We start from the raw sequence: 17,906 nt of genomic DNA on the forward strand, positions 1-17,906 counted from the left end.
TTTGAAAATAGAAATGTTAAAAGTATATGAATAAATGTATGTATATAGCCATGTGTGTTTAAAACTAACACAACAATATCAGCTTTGAACTTCAAGAAGTAATCATTTGCCCATTAGATAGCTTAAAAAAAATAGCCAAGATCTGGAAACAGCCTAAGTGCCCATCAGTAGATGTATGGATAAAAAAGCTATGGTACAATTACACAATGGAATATGCAGCAGTAAAAAAGAAACAACTCGTACATTTTGCAACAGCATGGATGGACCTGGAGAAAATCATGCTAAGTGAAATAAACCATTCAGTGAAAGAAAAATACCATATGACCTCAATTATATGTGGAATCTAATGAATACAATAAACTAATGAACAAAACAGGAACAGAAGCTTAGATACATAAAAGAGACTGATAGCTGCCTGAAGGAGGGAGCAAGGTGCGGAGAAGAACAGGATGAAACATGATGAACAGATTAACCAAAGGATATTCATGCGCAACATATGAACATGGACAATATGGGGATTGGCTAGGGGAAGGCAGAGGGTGGGGCTGGGTGGAGGTGGAGAAAGGGAGAAAAAGCAGCAACAACTGTAACAGCATAAACAATGAGAATAAAATTTAAAAAACAATGCAATACACATAATTCAAAATTATAAATTTAAATCAATACATTGTGATCGTTCTAAAATTTTTAGAGATCTGAAGAATTCTACAGGCTACATATACAAGTGAATAATCAATTCTACACAATTTATATCTCATCACTTTCTCCAAGTTAATATAGATTATAAATAAACTTTCTATGTGTATGGCATGCTACTACAATCTATTGCAAATAACAACCATTCTAAGAACTAGATATTATTTTCTCAAATATATATTTTCTCAAAATTTACCTGTCACTTTTTCTCAGTGTATTTGGTTTTTCAAAAGACCTCCTAGTACATTTAAAATCTTATTAATAAATGTTTTGATAGTATCTTTGCCACCTATGATATACAAAATCTAAGAAAACTACCATACCTATTCTTCGTTTCAGACAATCTCATCCTGCTGACAATGAAGAAAGATCTGTATTATTTCAGGGTCTTATAAAAAGAATTTATCAGTTGGAATAACAAGACCAAAATTTAACAACAAATAACAAAGATGTATATATCTTATAGAAAGAATTTTATTCCTCCTTTGCTTTGTGCTTTTTTTAAATTAAAATATACTTTCTCCAAATCAATTTGTCAAATTCTCCTTAAATATTGTTTCTGTCATTGATTTAAAACTTTAAAAATTGAAAAGTCCACAACTAAGCAACCAAGGGGAAAATTACAGGACTCACATTACTTGAATATATACTAATTCCTATGTAATAACCTTTCTGAGGAAAAAGGGGAAGCAGCTATTATAAACAACACAAAAACAACTGATTTTTAAAAACCATCACAATAAAGGGGACTATAAATATACATGCACACTAAAAATTTCATGTAATGTTATAAAACCCAATCTCCCAAAGACCCATTTTAGGAATCAAGAGTTTTTTTTCAGAAAAGTTAGCAACTTGGCTAAGTTATTCAAGTATAAAGAAGCTTAAAACACAATATGTCATAAGTTTACTCATTTCTTCATCTACATCTTTCTCCTTATGAACCAGATAATCTTATGTACCTTTCCAAAAATCTTCTTTCAGACTCAAGATATAGAATTGGGGAAAAAAATGTTTGCTATCATAATTCTAGCCATGGAAAAAAAATAAAAACAAATAAGAATAACAGTACTTTATTTACTATATCAGGGTTATAAATGAACTATCCAAAATTATATTTTAAGGCAGTTAAAATATTTAAATATCTGTGTTCTAACATTAAGAAATAATAGATTAGCCAAAGATCATACATGCATAATCCATAGACACAGACAACAGTGTGGTGATGGCCAGAGGGAAGAGGGGCGAAGGCTGGGAGGAGGTGGATGGAGGCTGGGTGGAGGCGGGCAAAGGGGGAGAAAAAGGCAACATCTATAATAGAGTCAACAATCTATCTGAAGGAACCCAAAATACTAAATCAAAAGAACATAAGTACCCCTATGTTCATTGCAGAATTATTTCAGAACAATTACCAAGATATGGAATAAACCCAAGTGTCCATCAGTAGATGAGTAGATAAAACTTTGGGGCATTTACACATTGTAATTCTGCTTAGCCATAAAAAAGAAAATTTTACCCTTTGCAACAATATGGATGGACCTGGAGAACATTATGAGAAGTGAAATAAGCCAGTCAGAGAAAGACAAACACCATTATGATTTCACTCATTTGTGAAATCTAATGAACAAACTGAACTAACAAGCAAAACAAGAGAGAGACTCATAGATGGAGAACAGATGACAGCTAGTGGGTTGGGGAAGTTAGGGAGTGGAGGGATTGAGCAAAAAGGAAAAAGGACTCATGGACACAGACAGCAGTGTGGTGATTGCGAGGGGGAGGGGAGGGGAGTGTAGGGGACTAAATGGTAATGGAAAAAATACAATAAACATTAAATCAAAAAATCAGAACAATTAAAAAATTAAAAAGGCAAAAAGAAATAATAGATGATATACAGCTAACATCAAATGTAATATAGACTAAATGGCAAGGCCACACAATTTTATGTTTTAATTTATTTACCTTTCAATAGTTAAAATTTTAATTACATTAAATATATGGATGGTTATAGGAACCGTCAGAGTATAAACATTTCTGAGTTTATGAGAATGTTGAAATTTCTAGGTAGTTGAGGGCATATTCCTTCAAGCATGAAAACTAGTATTTCAATCATCTTTGAAAGGGAAATTTGAAAATCACATTCTTCCCTTTATATATCAAGAAAATACATAAAACGTAATTACACTGTCTTTGTCATCTCCTGGTCATGAGTATGAGTACCAGACGTGCTATGTGGCTACCAGTGTACCCGCCTGTTGTGTCTGCAGTGGGTGCCATCCTTCTGCTGCTGGGTTTGAATTCTTACATTGACTTTTACCAGTTTTCAGAGTCCTCACTTGCTTGAACAGGGTCAGTCACTGCTTTCTAACATTGTCAGGGGATTTGTCTAAGCAGTGTTTGCCCAACCACACTTCGTGATGGATTCAGAAACCCGATCACTGACCTTAGTAGGCTATGGCAAATTGACAATACAAAGGCATGAAAATGAGAATTTCTACTAAGTACATGGACTCAATTTTCGGTAAATATACTCTTTTCTGTTTAACTTCAGGGATTCTGGCAATGTTCCTTACATCTCACAATGCCAATAATCTGGGCTCTTGATAGGTGAAGAGGTATAGTATTAATGTCTCCCTAGTTCATATCAAATTACAGCATATTTACTTTATGACTGTATAATAATAATTTGCAAATTAAGATTTATAGTATATAATTCAAGTCAAAGACCAGAATGAATATACAGGAGAATTTTAATTCATTATTTTTTACCTTCTTCTACATAGGTAATTCTTGTTGGGATATCTATGAATTTCCAGTTATTAGACTAAGAACAAGTTTGTTACATTGATATAGTCCCAGTTTGTAGATGATTTCAATTAAGTGTAAAATCAAGTTATCTTTCAGCTCAAGAATAAATGCAAAAGGGAAAAGAGAGGTTTCACATGCTAGATTTGTTGGAAGATGATGTTGAAGTATATGCCACTTAGCAATGACCCAACCCTTACTGATCCCTTCAGTTGTGGTACATTTGAGAATGGCTCAGTCTGCATGTGGAGCTCTACTGAACTTGTGACAGGTTCCAGAGGCAAGGAGGCTGCGGGTCAGAACTACAGGTGATTTGGGAGCTCTGTCGACTCAGAGCTCACTCACCAGTAAACCAGACTGCAATTCCAAGACTAAATAGCAAAGAGGAGTAGCTGATACACTTCTGCCAAAATCCAGGAGAGAAAAACAAAAGAAATATCTGTATCTTGAAATCATTAGCTCTATTAATAACAAATATACTAATATAAGCTCTCTAAAGAAATGACTAAAATTGTTTCCATCTGGAAAAATGTCTGCTTGTTTCTACACTAGAATATTGAACTGAAGACATATTTATGTGCTGCTTACAAAAATATCCTGAATGACACAGCAAACTTGAGCAGAATTTGCAAAAATTAATATAGCATAGATAAACATAGGAGATACCATTAAGAATACTAGAAATTTAAGTACAAGGTAAATAGTAAAAATAGTGAATTACTTATTTCATGTACACACACACCACTTTGTAAACTTTAGCCAATTCTGTCAGAACAAAATCTGGATTTGTTACAAATTTATATCATTTTTAAAAACTCAAAACTCAGCAACTCATAAAGATCTGCAATCATTCTGCTACCTAAAAAACAAATTGACTTTGAAATAGTTAATAATCAAATTATTATTGTTGGTCCCTACCTCTACTTCTTCCATATACTTGGAAGCATAATGACAGTACATATTTAATTTATCAAAATAAACAATGAATGTTTTTAAAATCTTCTGCAAAAGAAGTCATTGATCCACAAAAGCACAGTGACACAGCACAATATACTTTATTAAATAATGCAAATGTCTATGTAATAAAAACACACTATTATAACATACTGGTAGTACATATGTTAAATAGGAAGGAAAGGTCTTAAAATATTGAGAGAATATAAAACTAACCTGTAAAGAAACACTATCAAATTTTTAATAAAATGCAAACTGGATGCTTAAAGAAGTATTTTTTAAACATCTAATAAATACTGTCCACATTAACACTATAGGGCACTCTAAAATTACAATTTAAATGAAATTAAATGAATCCCATTTATAAAAGGAAAACGGACTGTTTAATTGGATTTTTACTAAATACAATTTTCTAGGCATCAGATTAATAATGGATACAGATGTAAATAATAAAGTAGCTGAGTAAACTCTTTTGCACGTTGATTTAACAAAATGCAGTAAGCAAACATGGTTCTCTATGTATTTAAAATACTTACTTAGCCTATGGTTAAGTATAGCACCCTAGACAAAGAAGAGGACGAAAATGATTTATGTTTGTATGTCCATGATCCATAACAAGCAGTCATGTTTATCTGATTGCTGAGAATATACACACAAAAGTAAAAAAGAAACAAGTGATATATTTCCTTTTGTGCCCAAGAGACAGGCTAAACGCCAGTGTTCCAGAGGATTTAACTCCCCTAATGTCCAATTGGTAATTTCACTAGGAGAGCACAGTAACTACTTTTTAAACTAACAGAAACAATTAAGTGCACCCCCTATGCATATAATTTGTGGCCAGATGTTAAGCTAAACTTCAGGAAGAAGAGCGATCCCCAACATGGGATTTGAAAAGGAATGTACATTTTTTATGATCAAGTTAATTCATAATCAAGCTGCTTTTTCTGTCCATGACACATTTATTTAGCTCTCTTCCAAGTCCGTATTGAGACAAATAAAATACTGGCTCTGAACATACATGCTATTATATTGGTTCACTTTACAGAAAACCCTAAATATCAGGATAATTCATGAATTGCTTTTCTTACTTTTCCATCATTTCAGTGTAAAAATTCTCTACAGGAAAGATCAAAAGAATTGGTCTTGAATTTTAACATTACTTAAATAAAATCTCACTAGCAGCTTGAACATTACACAAATCTATTAACCGGTAGTGATAGAGTCTTTCATTGAACAGTAGCCAATTATTTCAAAAGGAGAAAGTGCAGGCCTGTGGCCCATGAATTGAATCACTTTTAACAGAATACAAACACGCACAAAATTCTGCAATCTACCAATATTCAAATAACAGTTAATATCAATATAGACATATTTTATTCTTCATATTTTACAACAATTTTAGTGTAAACCACTTATATAATCATTTTCTAAACAAAGTAACTAGAAAATGTCTTTATCATATTTCACAAATATAAGACTAATGTGGAAGTCTTCAACATACTTTCGTTCATGCCACTTTAGACTTTTATCACAGCCAGTAATGTGTGGTACGGAAGACAAAAATATCCTTTACACATGAAATTATATTATATCAAAATCCAAATTCATTTTAATAATCAAATAATGGGATCTTTTCAGTTAACTACATCTGCACAACCAGATTACAGGATTAAAAGTGAAAAGATGAAATATGAAATAAAAGAATTACATAAAAATACACAGTAAGGTCAAATACCTCTTCACAGCACGAGAGAATGACTCGACATTTCCATACCTGAACTCGTCTGCTATGTTCTTGAATAAACTGATCTCCATCTGCTCCTGCCCTGGGCAATTTTTCAGCAGTACAACCTGCTGGGCTCAAGCCCCACGTTACTTTGAATTTACCTGTTCATAATGAACTAATTATGCTCTAATCAATAGTGTAGGTCTTAATTTTACCATGTAAATCAGATAAATGAGATAATGGCTGGGGGTCAATCTCATTTTATTTACAAAGCCCAGCAGGAGTGTCCAATTTCATTACATCTTCTGTACCTGAACAGCAGTGAATCTTATCAGCAGACCTGCAGAAAGTCTTTGAGCGAGTGCTGGGAGAAAGGGGCCTGCATTTTTATTAAGAATGCATTTGCAAAGCACGTCCATCTCAGAAATATTTATAATCACAATCCGTAGTATATGTAAAACTGACAAAGTGCTGACTCAGGTTGTAGAAAGCGATTTCTGCCTTCATATGCTATACAATACTAAAACGGAATCACTTATACAGGTTACAATTGTCAAAAACAATTTAAGAAAACAAAATTAATAATGTTAACATTCCATTGTGCTGCAAAGAGTCCTTGTGAATAGGTTTTGGTGAAATATTCATAAAATATTCCCATACTGTGAATCAAGTAAAACAGTGGTAAGTTTTGTCAATAAAGAACACTAAGTGTTTAAAAAGAGAGTAGTCTCATTAAGTGATAGAATATAAAACCAGTAAGTAAGATAATGGGTGTGAATATTATTGTTTATGGTCAGCAATCTATTTTTAATATCATAAATAATAAAGATATATAAATTACACAGAATTTCTACATCTTTATTATTCTTCCAAATTTAAGATGGATAAAGGCTAAGGCTAAATTTTGTTTTCATGTTCAAAAATAACCCTAATTTCAAATCTTTTTTTAAAAGGAATTAGTGGATTATGGATGAAGATACATGTTTTTTGATTCACTTCTGAATCTAAAGTATTGCTTCCCCCACTATCAGTATAAAATAAAATAAACATTTAACTAAATTTATGAGAGTAACTTATGTGTTGTATAGTGTATGTGCTGTGATAAAATTACCACAAATTTTTTTTTATCTAGAAACAAATATGTTTGAAAATGTAAGGGCCCTTTTAAAGAGATTAAAGCAACATTCAAGCAATCAACATCAGCCACAGCCCTGGCTGGTGTGGCTCAGTGGATTGAGTGCTGGCCTGCAAGCAGAAAGGTTACAGTGGTTCGATTCCCAGTCAGGGCCTGTGCCTGGGTTTCGGGCCAGGTCCTCAGTTGGGTGTGTGTGAGAGGCAACCAATCAATGTTTCTCTCCCTCTCTTTCTCACCTCTCTCTAAAAAATAAATAAGTAAAATCTTAAAAGAAAAACGTCAGCTACAACACAATGATTCTTTTAGAAGTGTTATACACAAATGGTTCTCAAAGTGATGTCCCTGACCAGTGGTATCAGCATCACTTGGAAACTTGTTAGAAATGCAAATTTTCAGACCCATCACAGACACACTGAATCAGAAACTCCTGAGAGCCAGGAGGAAGGAGTACCATGGGATAAGGAGGATAAGGAGGGAAATGTATTTGTTTTTAACAAATCTTCCTGTGATTCTGATGCAATGTAAAGTTTGAGAACCACTGCTATATACTACCACATCATTCTTGTATTTCAGCTCTTTTAATTTCCTTCCTGGTATTTTAGTGTTTTTTTTTTCTTTTCCTATTGCAATACAAATAGCCATCATTTACCTGTTGTGCTGTTTTCTCTCACATATGTCTGTCAATTGGTTCATATTGGTTCATATTTTCTTAAGTACCTATTAATATCTCCTTTGAATAGCAACTGGACCAATTACAGAAAAGATTTAATTTTACACTGCGGAAATATGACAGCATTCAGGAGATTATCAGGAGAAAGTGTTTTCCACTCCCTTCAAAAGTTCTCCTATTCCAAATACATGTTTCTAGAACCAATATTTACGAATTATGCAGTTTATATTTGTGATGTGTGAGACAGATTCCTAGGGCTAGCACCAAGTCTGGAATAGCCTACTGACCACTGAAGACTGCAAGATGGAGAATAATGACAATGTAATATTCTAATTAGAACCATAGTGGAAGGGATGTTGATTCATAGTGATACTGAAACTATTGGCTTAATGAGTTCTCAAGAAATCTAACATAAAATGACTACTAGTCATTTCAGAGCATATATCAAAGGAAGGCCAGGGTCTAGTTCATTAGCACATTCTTTTAAGAAAATGGCAATCTGTAATTTTTCTTAGAATCAGCTGGACTTCAGCAATCATAATAATTAGCAACATTTTTCTTAAACTTACATAGTAATAAACAATGAGTCCATTCTTATTCTTAAAAAATAAGCCTACTTATTTTGCTACAGGTTATTAATATTTTTCCTCCAATGTTATACAATTTTTCAATAAGTTAATCTAAGTTTATACATATTATTTTTAGTAAACATCCAGTAATATGGTTGCTTACTATAACTATTCATTACTAGCATACAGAAACTTTATATTTACACTTGCTTTTGATTATGTATCACATTGCCTACTCTACTCCTAAAGATGTAAACTATTTTCAATTGCCACTATACCTGAAATGATGCCCAAAACCACATTTACAAATCAGGAAACTCCAAGAAACAAGTTGACAATTTACATGTGTATGTGAATTTCAATTTCAACAAAGAGTCTCTTCTAAGTCAGTTCAAGATGGAGTGATGAAATATTTGACATATTTCTGTAGTTGACTTAAAACTTGATCATTATAGCTTGAAGATCAAATTTTAATTCTGTAAACCCTGGAAAAATAAAGATGTTGATGAAGATCTTTCAGCTGGCAGGCTGTATAGTCAATAAGCTTTGTATCTCCCTCCTTATTTTTCTTAACCTTATCCTTAAGGTCGAGAAAGATAAAATTATACTGAACACAAAAAGTTCATATTAAATCAATGAAGACTGAATAAATTTGGGCATTACTAAAACCATCTAGAGATCAACACAGATATATTCTTACTTATAAGCTCAAAATGTGAAGTTGTAAAAATTTCATGCTAATAATATTAGTGCTTTCACACAAGGACTAATAAGTCAAAACTAGAATACATATGCTTTGCAAGTCTTTCACTTCTGAATATTAGAAATGTTTAATGTAAGAGTCTATAGTTGCTCAATGCAGCATTTCATATATGGATATATGTATTCGGTTGAATGAAACATAATAGCAGAGTAATAGAATGCACTGTCTTTCTCGTTACTGGTATTGTCAATGACAGCAGTAAGTAGCACATTGCATTTAAGTCCCATAGGCTTCCACAACTCTTCAGTAAGTCCAAATACTGCATATCATCATTTGCCAAAGAAGCAAGAGGGAAAAACATTACTTAGTAGGACAATTCTGACAAGACGTTATCTAATATTTTTCAACAATGCACATATCAAATATTCCTGATTAGTGCAAAAAAAAAGTAGAAGGAAAAAAATCCACACAAATTAAGTGCCTTGTCAGTCCAAGTAATAAACCAATCAATTACATTCTATCCAAACCTGACAAGCAAAGGCAACTTTTTGCAGTGATAAGCTTATGGAAAGGACAAGATAGCTGTTCTCCTTTACATTATGTACTCTATTGAGAGTGTTATCCACACTTTTAAAATCACACTTATAAAAGAGGTTTCCAGGATTGCCTCCGAGGATGAGCTGTGGCAGAGTTGGGTCTCATGAAGGGTATCTACACAGTAAAGTGATAAGAAAACAACATTAACATTTAAAGATCATAGCAGCTCTGTACTATGTCTTATGAAACATACTAACAACACCACAGTAGATTCAAATAACATGTAATCTGGTCCAAAGAGATAGATACCCTAAACCTAAATGCCGCGACCTCGTGTAGGCTCCTGCTGGTTAAAATGGCACTCTTTCTTCATTTAAAACATTGAGTTGTCTCCTTTTGTATTATTATTTCTTTTAGTTGTCAAAACAAATTTCTTACTAAAATAAAAAATATGAATATGATGATTTGTATTTATATGTGTTTAATTAATACAGCAAATGCATGTGATTAATAAATATCTTGAAAAACAGCCATTTGGTATTTCTCATCAAATACGGCATTTGCACAATGCTTGGGCAAGCACACAGCCATGCCGTGAACAAGCACACCTAACCAGTGTGGACGCGCTGGTTCTACTCGACTGTAGAGACTCAGGGTGGGAACTGTCAAATGATTCTTATCCCCTGTGCCAACACTGCCTTCCTTTAAAAACAAAACAAAACAAAACAAAACAAACACTGTACCAGAAATGTTTGGTTATGGTTGTGAAAAGTATATCCCTAACTAGCTAGTGTAGTGGATTGTACAACAAAATGTCACAGAATATACCACATGTCACAACCTGGTCTTTGATCATAAATGCATCAATGTTAGCCCAATTTTCAAAACTCATACACTTGCCTTTACTTCTCAAAACTTTCTCTAGTGTTTCTTGTACTGCTTTCTTCTACCAATATATATTCATTTGCTACCTTTGTTCCTTTATTTTTTGGAGGAGAAATTTTAGGTGCTTTGTGATTAGAATATTTTTTAACTAAGGTACACATAAAAATTTATCATTTCCTTCAGATATTTATATCTGTGTAGATGAGGTGAATTGCCAAGTAGTCACATATCACAGAAAAAGTTCATTTCGATATATAACTGTCAGAGAGATGTGTTTAATGCTTCTAAGTTCCACTGAGAAAAAGAAAGTGAAAAGTGGCATGATCACAGACAAAAGCACTGCTAAGAAGAGCTCCCAGACCAAACCAAGTACCTCCAAAGAAAGCCAAAACAAAATTGTACAAAGAAAAAAAGAATATAATGGAGAAGTTTTCAGAGACATGTACTTATCAACATATGAGAGACAGAGCTAATCCCCTTGTTGAGTAACAGGGAAATAGGAAGAGTTGAATTCCCTTGCTGAATAGTCTCATGTTCTAATTTCTCTCAATGCTTCAGTCTCTAAGTGGAGAGCTTTAAGCACATTCTGAATCTGATATTCTGAGAACTGCTTTGTCTACAGGTTCAGTACTACTAGGTAAACACAATGCTAGAGGAAGCAATCACATCATTTACCATAGAAGTACACCTAACTCCTAATTATATGTACAAATGATGGAGACTAACAGACAACAAAGAGGTATATTTGTATTTAATTTGATAGGGATTTGATAGGGATTTGAATGTACATACATTGGGTATTAGGTAATCTGCTTGAACCACCAATTAAACCTAGGTTGAAGTCTAACTTTGTAAAAAGCTAAAACACTATCACTAATATTCTTCCATCCTAAAGTTTCACTCAGTATTCCAAATCTCCCTTAAAGCCATAATAAGCAATGTGACTCATTGGCTGCTATCTTCCCAGGATAAAAGAGTTATGATCTTTTACTTCAGAGATCAAGTTTTGACTTTGTCTTCTTTCCATATGTACCTAGTAAGCTTGCTAGGAAATTAATGTAGAAAAGAAGAAATTAACTAACTTCAAAGAACTGGCCTGATGCACGCACATGTACTTTGTATCTAGTGTAGTTAGTTGGCACTGCTGCCGAGAAAAAGCATTTACTTCCCCTGCCCCAGCACCACCGAGCACGCCCAAGCAGCGCAGTTGGTGAGGCAGTGCGCCTTTCAGAGCGCGATCTGCACAGTCAGGACTTGCCCTGCTTTCTAGTTGAGTGACCTTGGACAAGTATTCTCATTTTGCTCGCCCATAAAGTAAGGATTAAATTTTATGGGGTAGCTGTGAGGATTATTTGAGGTAAAGTACAAAAAAGCACCAGCACATTAACTGGCATATAATAAATAAGCACTCTATAAATCAGCAACCAATATGAAGAACAGTAGATTTATCAAACACTATTGTAGTGTTTATTGGAAGGGAAAAACTATATTCTAACAATATTTACTTTTACAGTATAATTTCAATATATAACTGGAATAACTTCTGTTTCATGACATTCAGTGTCTCTATGCCTCAGTTACCGCATCTCCAAAATGAAGATGTGCGTAGTTCATAGGACTGCTGTAAAAATTCAATGAGCTAATAATACATTTAAAGAGCAGAGAATAGAGTCTGGGACATAGTAAGATCTAATACTGGCATTTTCATTCTCAGTCAGTTAAGACTTCAACATCTATCTGAGTTTAATTACAAATGTTAAAAATATATGATTCTTATATATTATTACCTAGATATCAAAATCTATCAAATCCAAAAGGTATATCCAATCTTATTTTCAAATTCATTTCACTTCTAATTTCATTATTATTATATCCATTTCGTAGGTCCAAAGCTATACAAAAATTACTCAAATCAAACCTCATTATAGGAGGAATGGATGAAAAAGGATGTCTGATTTAAAAAGAAAAAAAAGAAAAACCAGAGACAACATGCAGCATGTCCTCCAATAATGTTTCATTCAACTTTGTTTCACCGTAACATTATTAGGGAGAGATGTGGGAACTTAAATCTTGTGTATACCAATTAGTCTATGGTAAAATTGGTTGTGTTTTCATTTAGAGTCATAGAACCTACCCATGGCATTAAGTGAGGACTAACTGTTATTGGTTTTAATACTAAAAAACTAGATTGTGTTTGTTTTATATGATTCCAAGGACTGAAATTATTGAGGCCTGACAGCTCACCTGGAGACAACAATTGCCAAAGGTCAGAGCTGCCTGGAGGGGGAATAGATTACCATATTTTTCAAGCTATAAGACACACTACCCACCCCCTCCAAATTTGGGAAGAATAATGGTTCCTAATGCTTGCTGTTGAGTTCTGTTTACATTTACATTGGTGAAATATTATGTTATTTATGTTATTAAATATTTTACCACATTTTTTATTCAATTTTCCCCCTATTTTCCTTCTCTAAAACCTAGGTGTGTCTTATGGTCTGAAAAATACGGTACTTACACACTTGTATCCCCGCAGCAGCTCTTTCTCTTGTCACTTAGTGGTGATGCTGGGCAGATGAGCCAAGTCTCAGGTAAGTAATGGGATAACAGACTTAGCATTTTCAGGACTGTACAGTGTTTGTTTTGCCATCTCTTTGAGTTCTAACAGTAACAAATCTGAGAAAAAATGAGGCCATTGTCCTCACTTTTTACAAACAAGAAAATGACTTGAGAGCTAACTTAATTCACAGGTCATTCATTGGGCCAGTAACCGAACTGTGACTATGGTCCCAGTCCTAACAAATAACTGGATTGATAACAGAGAATCCCTTCTGTATAAATGAACAATATTGACACACTGTGGTGGAAAATAAGTAAATAACTACAAAAAGTAAAGTTTACTGAAAAGTAAATGAGTGAAACAGAAATATTTCATTGCTCTAAGTGCTTGAAATTACAATGTTTACTACTCTAAAATTGCGTACTCCAGAAATACCACACTTCACTATGTAATTAATGTATACCACATCCAGGCTTCTGTTTTCTTTAAATACAAATTACTTGTCAATAATGCATTTATATTTTTAAATTTAAAAATTAAAATGTTAACACAATGTAAAAAATATTTATGAATCATGTAAAGTTACTTAAAGGTTTAGTGTTTTAATATGTAATAGATTTTGGAAGTTAGGGAATGTCATATATTAGTACTAAATGTCTGAGGTGGGTTAGCCACTCCACACATCTAACAAAGTCATCAAATCAACTGAATTATAAAAGAAAAAATATACTGAGTAAACATTTTCTTTCTAATCCTAATTTTATCAGAATATGACCTTAATAAAAACATTCAGGGGTAGCTTGGCTACTTTCATTATACAAAAACAAATTATTTTGAAAATTAAATACCTCTTCCCTAATTTTTACTAATAGAAAAGTATTCTTAAAAAGTAACTTTTTAAGTAAAGTTTCCTTCACAAGACCCAGTTTATTTTCTAATTTCCTCTTTAGAATCTCTTCATGATGTATAATACAGCATCATTTTAGGTCCGAAGACATTCAGTTAAATCACTGATCATTGCTTTTAATAAAGCCAGATCTATGGCTGAAGGCCACATTCTTGGTTATAGGGATGGCCAAGTAACATGTAAGAACAGTGACATAAAGCATTCAGATTTAGATTTTAGACTGTTCTGTGCTATAAGACCTCTATGTTACCCTAAATTGCTCAGTAAATGCTCAAGACAACCTTGTAATAATGGTATTTGGGAAATAAAGGAAAGAACAGCATATCCCAGTGGAGAAGGCAGCAGGAGAACATATGGCCTTCCCCGAGCATCTTGGAGAATACTGCTGGGCTTTCCACAATGACTGGAATTCTGATTTTGGCCATTTTATCAGATAAGAGAAAGACCCAGAAGGTTGGGAAAGCAAGACATATTAGAGCTTCAGGATGCAGTTATACATTAGCAATAAAAAATGAGGAGAGCCAAGGGAACAGATCCAAGGAGGGCTAAGCAAAAGTGAGAAACCCAAAAAGAAGGCAAGAGGAAATAATGAAGTAGCTAAGGTGTACAGAATAACATGGTAAAGAATAGTGCATCAAACACTGAAAAAGGTTTCCAGAAAGTCACAAGAATGGGAAGAGAGGGAATGGATATCAAGAAATGTTATGATGGAAAATTGTTCCCAAATTATTCTGATATATTTTAATTTTCAAATAATATATATAACAGCTTTATGTTTTTAAAATTTTGAACAAAGTCACTAAAATTGCATGAATAAAAATATATAAAGATGCTATAAGATTATATGGATTTAAACACTTTTTATATTTTTTAATTTTTTTGGTATATGTGCAATACAATTTTATATCAAATAAAGATTTTAAATATATGTATTTCCACTTACCTGCCTTTACATTTAAAAAAAAGTTATTTTTTAGAACACTTGTAGATTTGCAGAATTATTGAGCAGGTATACAAAGATTTACATATACTCCCTCCTCCCCACACCTTCTTCTTTTTTTAAATTTGAATTTTAAAAGTCTTTATTTTCCCATTATAGCACTTTTGACAGCTTGGGTTAGGAAAAATAAAGGAAAATAATGCCAGATAGACAGAAATAGAGGAAGGGACAACATTCCAAGACTTGGGAGTGTGTACACTTCATCAATTCATATTCAGTGCAATGATATGGAACAAGTCGCTGAGTTAGATACAATGGAATAAACAATGAATTGAGAACGTGATGGAAAGGAAGACTTTCAGATGAAGACTGAGCTAGTATTAATTCTACCTCTGGCATTTTTGTTTTAAGGTTTTACACTACTTGTGAAGAAGTAAAATCATATTTAAAGGGAGCTGGTGATACATTAAGAATGTACAAGGGGTACCCCCCAGAACCAGAATTATCTTCTGCAGGGCGAACCCCTTGTAGAGGCCTTCCCTGCTAGGTGAGTGTTCTAGGAACCCATCTGTATCAGTGTACCAGCTGGCATTGTTGGGAGAGGCTGCAGTTGGCTTTGATGAATTTTTTTTGAAGACTCGACACATTTGCCCATTTCATGATGGGTGATTTACAAGCGTCCCTGCCCACACCGCACTAGGTGTTCAGCTGTTTTTGACCAAAAATGACATGACCCCAGTGCCCCACCCTCCCTATTCACCAGGTCTCTCTCCAAAGGACTTTGTTTTGTTTTCCTGGATGAAAAAGTCCTCAGAGAAACATTCTGCCACGTGGAAGAAGTGAAACAAAAAACAGCAGAAGCACTAAAAGGCATCAAAATCGATTAGTTCAAAAATTGTTTTGAACAGTGGGGAAAACAGTCTCCATAGGTGTATTGCATTATATAGAGAGAACTTTGAAAGTGACTGAAGTTTAAAAATCTAAGAATAAACATAGAATTTTTATAAATAAATTCTGGGTTTTTGGAGGTCCCCCACTAAAAGTTCTTTAAAAGAGGTCTAAATAATAAAACAATAACATAGAAAAAATGAAATGAAAAATACACAATACAAAAGTAGGCAGAAAAAGATGGGAAAAATAACAAAGAACAGATGAAGTAAACAGAAAACAATACCAAGCTGGTAGATTTAAACCCAGCCATATCAATATTTACCTTAACTAAGTATCATTACCAAGCCAGTTAAAAGATCGGGATTCTGAGACTGTATAAAATAGCAAGTTCCAACTACGTGCTGTTTACTAGAAATCCAATCCACTTTAAATGTGGTCCATGTGTCTTTGTATGCCTATGTGTATGAATGTCATACAAATATAAATATTTTAAATATAAAAATGCAGATGGTTAAACTAAGGAGGGTAAAAGATATGCCATGGAAACAGCAATCAAAGAAATCTGTTTCTTTGTAAGTGCTACAGTAATATCAAAGTTTGCTTCAGAACACTAGGATGTTACCATGGTAAAATTACATTACTTTAACAAAGGGAACAAATCACCAAGAATAAATAACAAAATAGATTCAAAATGTATAAAGCGAAAACTAATATAACTGAAAGTTAATATATACAAATCTATAGTTATAGTTGGAAACTTTAATACTCTTAATAATTAATAATACAAGTAGATAAAAGTAAGTATATATGAAAACACCTGAACAATACTATCAACCTGGTCTTTTATAGGATTTCTACTCAAAAACATAAATACACATTCTTTTCAAGTGCACACAGAACAAGATAGACCATAATCTGAAACAACAACAATAACAAAACACCCTCAATGAATTTGAAAGGACTGAAGCCATACAAGATAAGTTCTTTGACCACAATGGAATTAAACTACAAATCATTAACAGAAAGATATATGGAAAATTCCCCCAATACCTGAAAATAAAACACACTTCTCAATACCCCAGGTGTTAAAGTCACAAGGGAAATTAAAAGCTTAGAGCCTAAAACCTGAAAGTTTTGTTGTGCAGGACCGTCTTGCCCTTCCTTACTATAGTGAAAACAGAAATCTTAAACACCTGGCCATTGTCTTTAAGAGATATTATCAGATATTGCACTATTTCAGAGCTGTCTGCAGCCACTGGTATTGCCAATCTGGTTCATGGGTCACTGTGAGGGAAAAACGTTTTTAGCTGGTCTGTCACTCTGCATGCAGAGCTTTCAATGATTGAGATTCTCTGCAACCCGCCTTCAACATTTCACTATACCATTTTGTCCAAGAGAACTGTCTCCTCCGTAAAGGCACTGAGAGTCAGTGATCAGGTTGTGCTAGTAGGTAACAGGGCTCGTGGTCTATGAGGTCCCTACCTAAGTGCAGCTACAGTATAAAGGCTTCCAAAGACCCCCTCATTTGGGTTTAGATCAGTAAATATGTGAACATATGCAAAAAAAAAAAACAAACAGGCAGCAATGTCTAAATTCTCAAGTACCATTCCTGTGTTGCTCACCTCTGTATCTCCAGGACTAAGTCCAGGATCTGGTGCAAATGAATATACAATAATTATTTGCTGAATGGATACTTTTCTAAAGTCTTCCCCAAATGGTTAGAACTTAGTATAATAAGAGGGTAAAGCTAAGGGCCTGAGAGAGAACTGGCAGAGGTCTTGTTAGGCAGTACCTATGAGGTACTACTAGGTACTTACTATCTGTGAAGCTTTGTAAAACCACAGATGCACACACTCCACCCCCATAAATTTACAACCTGCTGATTTGGAATCACAAACAGTGGGCTTTGTTTGTTTGTCTGTCTTGCTTAT

At 33.7% G+C, this 17,906-nt stretch overlaps 1 protein-coding gene across 7 annotated transcripts in view; it reads right to left on the bottom strand.

Annotated features, from left to right (window-relative positions):
- The window catches only part of PHF14 (PHD finger protein 14), a 183,221-nt gene that overhangs the window by 66,427 nt on the left and 98,888 nt on the right, over positions 1-17,906 (bottom strand). The window contains exon 17 of one of the 7 annotated variants that reach the window (XM_036010578.1): positions 7,929-9,966. The exons of the other annotated variants lie outside the window; for them this stretch is intronic. Coding sequence (XP_035866471.1) covers positions 9,954-9,966 — 13 coding nt within the window. The 3' untranslated portion in view covers positions 7,929-9,953. Of the gene's footprint in view, positions 1-7,928; positions 9,967-17,906 lie in introns of those variants that run through there. 7 annotated transcript variants of the gene reach the window in all.

Source organism: Phyllostomus discolor, chromosome 10, assembly GCF_004126475.2.
Source record: "Phyllostomus discolor isolate MPI-MPIP mPhyDis1 chromosome 10, mPhyDis1.pri.v3, whole genome shotgun sequence".
Lineage (NCBI taxonomy): Eukaryota > Metazoa > Chordata > Mammalia > Chiroptera > Phyllostomidae > Phyllostomus > Phyllostomus discolor.